Source organism: Lucilia cuprina, chromosome 3 (genome assembly GCF_022045245.1).
Source record: "Lucilia cuprina isolate Lc7/37 chromosome 3, ASM2204524v1, whole genome shotgun sequence".
Lineage (NCBI taxonomy): Eukaryota > Metazoa > Arthropoda > Insecta > Diptera > Calliphoridae > Lucilia > Lucilia cuprina.
The window spans coordinates 3353684-3361645 of record NC_060951.1 but is presented as its reverse complement, the minus strand read 5'-3'; the positions used below and the strand labels follow the sequence as shown (position 1 = coordinate 3361645).

At 31.0% G+C, this 7962-nt stretch overlaps 1 protein-coding gene across 1 annotated transcript; it reads left to right on the top strand.

The window, feature by feature from the left end:
- The first annotated feature begins 425 nt into the window (after nt 1-425).
- Nucleotides 426-2737, top strand: LOC111682580 (alkaline phosphatase). The gene is made up of 3 exons (XM_023444551.2): nt 426-1202; nt 1263-2385; nt 2453-2737. The coding sequence occupies exons 1-3, from the start codon at nt 738-740 to the stop codon at nt 2584-2586; spliced, it is 1722 nt and encodes a 573-aa protein (XP_023300319.2). The 5' UTR covers nt 426-737; the 3' UTR covers nt 2587-2737.
- Nucleotides 2738-7962: the final 5225 nt, after the last annotated feature.

Sequence of the window (7962 nt, the reverse complement as noted above, 5' to 3'; positions counted from 1 at the left end):
AGACTAGACTATAGACTAGACTATAGACTAGACTATAGACTAGACTATAGACTAGACTATAGACTAGACTATAGACTAGACTATAGACTAGACTATGGATTAGACTATGGACTAGACTTTAAACTTGAATATAGACTAGACTATAGACTAGATTACTGACTAGACTTGGTTAGTTTATAGGTCAGTCTAATCTGTAGTCTAGAATATATTTCAGTTTTGTCTATAGTCTAGTTTTGTCTATAATCTAGTCTATAGTACGTACTATAGTTTATGCTATATACTGTACTATCGTTTAGTCTATAGTCTGGACTATAGTAATAAAAATTAAAATTTAATAAAGTAATTAACAAAAAAAAATTAACTTAATTATAAATAACTTTTAGTAATCTTTAACATGCTATCAATTTTAATAAATTTAGAATCTTAAGTTTTTTTTTTAAATAAAAATTCGAAAGATATCATCAGTTATATAGTCAAAACATCATAAAGATAAAGAACATTTCTTATAAATTGAAACAAATAATGATATACAATACAACTGTTACAGTTACAGTCACACCTCCGCTCCCCCCTACTTATAACAGTAAAATCTTTCTTAATTTACCTTTCTCTTTTGTTTCTCTCGCAAAAATTCTTATCTAATTTATTATAGAAATATAAATTTAAAAATACTTTTAAGAAATTTTTGGACTCTAAGTAGTTAGTGTTTGGAAAACTTTTAAACACTTCACACCAAAATGACAGATCGCAAACGTATAACGGAATCCAGCAGTAATGTGGAAATGGATAGCTATAGTCAAGGCTGTAGCAGCAGTGACTTTAAACTGAAAAATAAACCTGTTTATAAATCCAAGATCTTTATAATAGCCGTATCATTCTCGGCCATACTGCTGGTGGTAATGACAGTGGGTTTTGTTATACATCATACCATTAATGCCAATCATCCGATTAATGGTTTAATGGAGGAGGCTAGTGCCTTAGTAATGAGCCTACCAGAGGCCCAACAGGAATGGTTTGAACGCGGCACTTTGGAGTTGCAAAAGGCTTTGAAGCGTAAACGTAATAAGAGAAGAGCTAAAAATGTTATATTGTTTGTGGGCGATGGTATGGGTCCGAATACTGTGACAGCTGCTAGAATTATGGGCTTTTCCGAAGAGGGTTTAATGTCTTGGGAAGAATTTCCCGATATGGGTTTGTTAAAGGTAAGTTTGGTGGAGTAATCAAACAATTTTCCAATGATTTCTATAGTTATGCCTTTCTAGACCTATTGCGCTAATAAACAAGTACCCGATTCCTTTTCTACCGCCACCGCTTTATTCTCGGGAGTTAAGGTTAACTACGAGACGGGAGGCGTAGATGCCACCGTCAATTTGGGAAATTGTTCGGCTTCTTTAGATGTAAATCATCAAGTTAATTCTATATTAAAATGGGCACAAGATGATGGCATGTTAACGGGTTTTGTTACCAATACCAGAGTAACTCATGCCACACCGGCCGCTTTATATGCTCATACCCCCGATCGGCGCTGGGAATGTGAACAAAAAATGCCCATCGAGGCCCAGAATGAAGGTTGTAAAGATATAGCACGCCAGTTGATAGAAGATTTGACAGGTCAAAACATTAATGTCATAATGGGTGGTGGTCGTCAAATGTTGGTTTCCAATGTCTCAGATACTCCTCTAGATCCCATCGATACTTGGGCCTGTAAATCCAAAGATGGTCGTGATTTAATACAAGAATGGTCTAACATCAAATCGCAACGTGATCAGCCTCATGTAGTGGCTCAAAATACTGGTGAATTGGAAGCCATTAATCCTTCGGAAGTAGACTATATTTTGGGTATTTTCGCTAATGGTCATTTGAAATTTGACTTTGAACGTGATACCACGCCCGCCGGCATGCCTTCACTTAAACAAATGGTCTTAAAGGCTTTGGAATTTTTCAAAACTAAAGATGAACGTTTTCTCTTGGTGGTAGAGGGTGGCATGATTGATCAGGCCCATCATAGGGGAACCGCCCGCAAAGCCTTAAATGAGGTTTTAGCTTTCAACGAGGCCATTAATGCTAGTGTCCAATATTTGGGTGATAAATTGGAAGACACCTTGGTGATAGTTACAGCTGATCATGCTCATACTTTAACCATTAATGGTCATGCTGCTAAAGGTGCGGATATTTTGGGTGTCGCAGGCAATTCGAAGACAGAAGGTATACCCTATACTACATTGACCTATGGCACTACCTATAAGGGTTTCCAGCCAGATGCTAATGGTTTAAGAAAAGATCCCACTCTGCAGGATACCACAGATTGGGAGTATACACAACAGGGTGTAATAAATACCGATGAAAATTATCATGGTGGTAGTGATGTAACCATACATTCAGCGGGTAAGTACATCATCTTGCTAGTTCTGGGAAGAACGTTTCTTATTAAACGTTTTTTTAATCTTTCCAGGTGCCATGTCTTATCTCTTTCACGGTGTTCATGAACAATCCTATGTCGCTCATGCCATCTCGTATGCCTTGCGTATAGGACGCTTCCGTGATAGTGCTATTGCTGAATCTTTAGCTGATATGTTTCCTTTGTAATCGCCGCGGGAAAACAAACCCCCACCCTCCTTCCTCTCCCCCTTTCATTAGCAAATAGAAATCAAAACAATTAAGAAACTCTTTACGAATTATCTCAATCTATGTGATATTAAAGTACAATAGCTTTTATTTTAAAAAAAATATATTTTTTTAAAAATATTAATTATAAATTACTATTACTATAGACTAGACTATAGTCAAGACTACAGACTATAGTCCAGTCAACAGACTATAGAATAGACTACAGTCTAGACTAAAGACTAGACTAAAGTCCAGACTATAGACTAGACTACAGTCCAATCTATAGACTTAACTATATTCTAGACTATAAACTAAAGACTAAACTAGGGACAACTCTAGACTATTGACTAGACTTTTGTTCAGACTATAAGCTAAACTATAAACTGGTCTTTACTATAGCATACTGTGGACAACAACTTAGCCTATAGTTTGGACTATAGCTTAGTCTATAGTCTGTACTGTAGACTATAGTCCTACTGTATTCCAGACTATAGACTAGGATATAGTCTGTACTGTAGACTATAGTCCTTACTGTATTCCAGACTATAGTCTAGACTACAGTCCAGACTATAAACTAGACTACAGTACATACTATAGACTAGACTATAGTCTAGACTACAATCCAGACTATAGACCAGACTATAGACTAGACTATAGACTAAACTATAGACCAGACTATAGACTAGACTATAGACTAAACTATAGTCCAGACTATAGACTAGACTATAGACTAGACTATAGTCTAGACTATAGACTAAACTATAGTCCAGACTATAGACTAGACTATAGACTAGACTATAGTCTAGACTATAGACTATACTATAGTCCAGACTATAGACTATATTATAGTCCAGACTATAGACTAGACTATAGTCCAGACTATAGACTAGACTATAGTCCAAACTATACTATATAGACTAAATTCCAGAATATAAAGTAGAATATAGTCCAGCTTATAAACTAGACTAAAGTTCAGACTATAGATTTGACTATATTGTCAGGACTATGGGGCAGACTAAAGTCCAGACAGACCACTATAGTCTGAATCTTAAACTAGACCAATATCCAGACAAATTCCTCGCTGTTTTATTAATTTCTATATCGAATAAAAACAATCTCATGAAGAAATTAGAAAATGTATTTGTATACAATTAAACTCTCTCGAGAATTTGATTCTCTAGACTAAATGCTTCTCAAAGGTTTTATTTAGATGCTAAAGCTTCCGCATAATATTTTTTTTGAGTTCCCCCAAAAAGATTTCGCAAATACAAGCTGTTGTTTTATTTTTTTTGCAAATAATTTCATAGCAAAAAAACAAAACACTTGATAATTTGTGTATTTCAAGAAAAATAATCAAAATTTTGATTAATGACCCCTTATAAGGTCACTTTCAAAGAAATTTGCCAGAATGAAAGAATGCCATTCTAAATTTAGTATAATTCCAATAGATCTAACATAAACATGCAGTTAATTAAATTATTACAATTTTTACTTTTGCAAATAATAATTTTAAAACAAATTCAAAATGTTGCGACACAAACTAATATACAAAATATCTTACTACTACACTATTCCAAGAGTCCCTTGAAATGGGAGAATAAATTTAAAGATTTCACCAACATTATACTTAATGAAGAATTGGTGCAGGTGTTAAATGAACAACAGGAACCAGTGACGGATGTGCAAACTTTATATAATAAGGCGATAAGTAAAATGTATGAACGTATTGCAGAAACTGACCTAGTGGAGTTGCTGTGGAAGATCTATTTGAAATATGATGTGAAAAGTTTCATCAGCATGACTCGTGCTCAATTGGCTTTATATTGGCGTTATAGATTGGATCAAATACAAGAACCCTATTATGTTCTATTGGCCTCGCATTGCTTTTATCGCATAAAAAACGATGCGTTTTTCACACGTCTACCCAGCAATACTCAGCAATTGCTGAATACTACTCTACAAAGTCTACCCTCGTCTTTGCAATATCTATTTGGTCAGTCCGAATTGTGTCTCAGTAATGATCACTATTTCGAGGTATTGCATTCTACGGCGGCTCATAAATTCAATGCAGATATTAATCAGGTATTAAGTACTAAATGGGATAGAATTAATGCTGAATTTATGAGTCCCTTAGAGATTATTTTCGAGGAAACCGAAGAAGATAATCTATCCGATTTGAATGTGGCCTTAAGAGGTAAAAATTTCCGTGGATATTTCCAAAGATTACCGGAGTATGATGATAAAATTGGTGCCAATAGTACCCGCAGAAGAGAATTGAAAAATTTTCTTTGGTCCCTGGAACTGGTCGATGATAATCATTTGATTTTCAGACAGGATGACTATTTACTGTGTCGTCAAGACGCGGGCCTGGTTTATGCTCTTAAGGAGAAAACTATTTATGATAGTGAATGTCAGTGGACGGCGGGTGAATGTATATCTCCCATAACTTTAGATAGTTTAAGAAATAAGGATAGAATTCCTAATAAATGATTTTCTTTAGTTTGAATATATCGTGTATAAAGCTTTGTTGAATAACAAATTTACAAAGTTTATTGAAAATTTTTAATCAAATTTATAATAAAAAATTACAAAAATCTAAACTTTACTTCAGCTGAATTGCATTAAAAGTAGCTGAATTACAATATTTCCTAAAAATTCTAGACAAATCTGAGCATATTTTATTTAAAGCTTGCTGAATATCATTTTTAAAAGCTGAATTGAAAACTTGCACCTAAATTTATAACGAAAACTAAAAAATCTGTTAATTCAATAAAATTTTCTTCAGCTGAATTGTTTTAACGAAGTAGCTGAATTACATAAATAGCTTAAAAACTTCATAAATCTTAATAGTATAACAGTTTTTTCCCTAAGAAAAACATTTTTATCTAAAAAAACACTTTCAGTTTAATAGTTTTCTATAGAAAATTCTCTATTTAATAATTTTTTCCCATAAAACATTCTAAGTATAACAGTTTTTCAGCAGAAAGCTCTAAGTATAACAGTTTTTCAGCTGAAAGCTCTAAGTATAACAGTTTTTTTTAAGATAATCTTCAGTATAACAGTTTTTTTTATAAATAACCCATATATAACAATCTGTATAACAGTTTTCATTAGAAAATTCTCTGTCACTTTTTCTGTATAAAACTTTTCTATAGAAAGTATTAAGCTTAATGGCTTTATTCAATCTCAGTATAACAGTTTTTTTTTCTAAATATCATTCAATCATCAGTATAACAGTTTTTTTCTAAAAACAGTTTTATCTATAAAACACTTTCTGAGTATAACAGTTTTTCAGTAAAAAACTCCCAGTTCAACAGCTTTTTGTGTAGATATTCTTCAGTATAACAGTTTTCTTAAAAAAGAACATTCACAGTATAAAAGTTTGCCTTAAGATAATTTCTTGGTATAACAGTTATGTCAACTGCTTTTTGTGTAGATAATCTTTAGTATAACAGTTTTCTTAAAGCAACTTTCATAGTATAACAATTTTCCTTAAGAAAATTTCGTTGTATAACAGTTATGTTCACAAAAAAAATCCTATACTAGTTTTTTCAGCAAAAAGTTCTCAATTTTTTTTTTCGTTATATAGTTTTATAACATTTTTTTAAAAAATTTCATAGTATAACAGTTTTCCTCAAAAAAAATTTCGTCGTATAACAGTCATGTCCACTAACAGATATGCATAGAGTTTTTTTTTTCAGCAAAAAGTCATCGATTTTTTTCTATTTTAACAGTTTTATAACATTTTTTCTATATAACTTTCATAATATAACAGTTTTCCTTAAGAAAATTTCGTAGTATAACAGTTATGTCCACAAAAAATTCTCTATATAACAGTTTTTTCTTCAAAAAGCTGTCGATTTTTTTCTGGTATAAAAAAAAGATTTTTTCTTAAAAAAATCCTTTATTATAAAGAATATTTACTAAAGAATTAATTCTTTTAGAGAAAACTAATTTTCAATAGAAACATTTTCTACACAACGGTTTTTCTTTCAATAAATTCATTTATAGTTTATTTTTAACGTTTTAGTAATGTTACTTTGTCATTTCTTTCCATTAAACCGAATAAAATCGCTAGAATTACTATTAAATTGCCTTTTCAATCGCTAAATTGTTTGTTTAAATCTCTATAATAGTAAGAAAACCCGCTACATTATCAACAAACTGCTGTCATAAGATGTAAAACATAGAAGCGAAACTTTGACAACCTAATGTGAAAAAAGTTTACAAATGACAAAGTGTTAGTAAAAATTGCCTTAGAAAAACAAAAACAATTGCATGTAGGTCTGCTATAGGGAATTTTATTTCGTCAAAGTTTCGCTTCTATAGATGTTCTTCGTTTGCTCTCTCGGCTTGCTGCCATTAGAAGAAAAAACAGTTGTTCTTTGAAATCGAGTGAGTGTAGATTCGTCACTTATTAGTTGTTAGGGTGAATAAATATTTTTTTTTTTATAATAAATTAAAGTAGAAAAAACTAAATACAACAAACTAACTTAACTAATGAATATTTAAAACAAACAAATAATAAACAAATTTTGTGTTTAGTAAAGTGTTGTTGTTGTGCTTTAAAATGGCAAATAAATCATATATAAACAATCAAAATTCCAATGAATCATTTAATATTTATTGCGCCGGCAAAGCTTTGAGTTTTAAACAAACAAAAATTTACAAATAATTAAAAATATGGTGCAAAACTTAACAAAAATCCAAAAAAGAAACAAAAGCAAAAGTGTGTTACAATAGTTAATAACTAAATCAGAGATAGATAATTACAACAAAATAGTGATTTTTTTTTTGCAAAAGATTGCCTCATAAAAAAATATTTTCTTAAAATTTTTTTTGTAGCCCCAAAAAATTTATAAAGTAAAAAAATGCATGACATAACCGGTCGGTTGTTCGGTCGATCACTGGATTCTTTAGTGTTGTTGTTATTGTTGTTTTAGTTACTGTGCTCCATCATCATCATCATAGCTGTGTATAGTGTTTGGGTGTAATTGTTTTTTAATATTTTTAAACAAGTTGTTTTTGTATTTTATTACTTTTTTTTTTTTTGTTTAAAGTAAATTTTATTTTCTCAAAAGAAGTCATGTGATTACTTTTAAAATTCTTCTATTATTTTATACAAATTATTATTATCCAATTTATTTTATTAGTTTACTCGGTTTCTTTTCCCTTGAAATACTTTTGGTATTTTCTTGTACAATATGTTTTTTTTTTGTATTACAAATGCCGCTTTTGACCCACTTTTTTTTCGTTTTTATTTTTTGGTTAATGTCATTCATTTTGTTCTTGTAATACATAGTAATAAACAATGTTTGTTGCAATTAGTTTTTTGTTTTTGTTGTTATGTTTTAT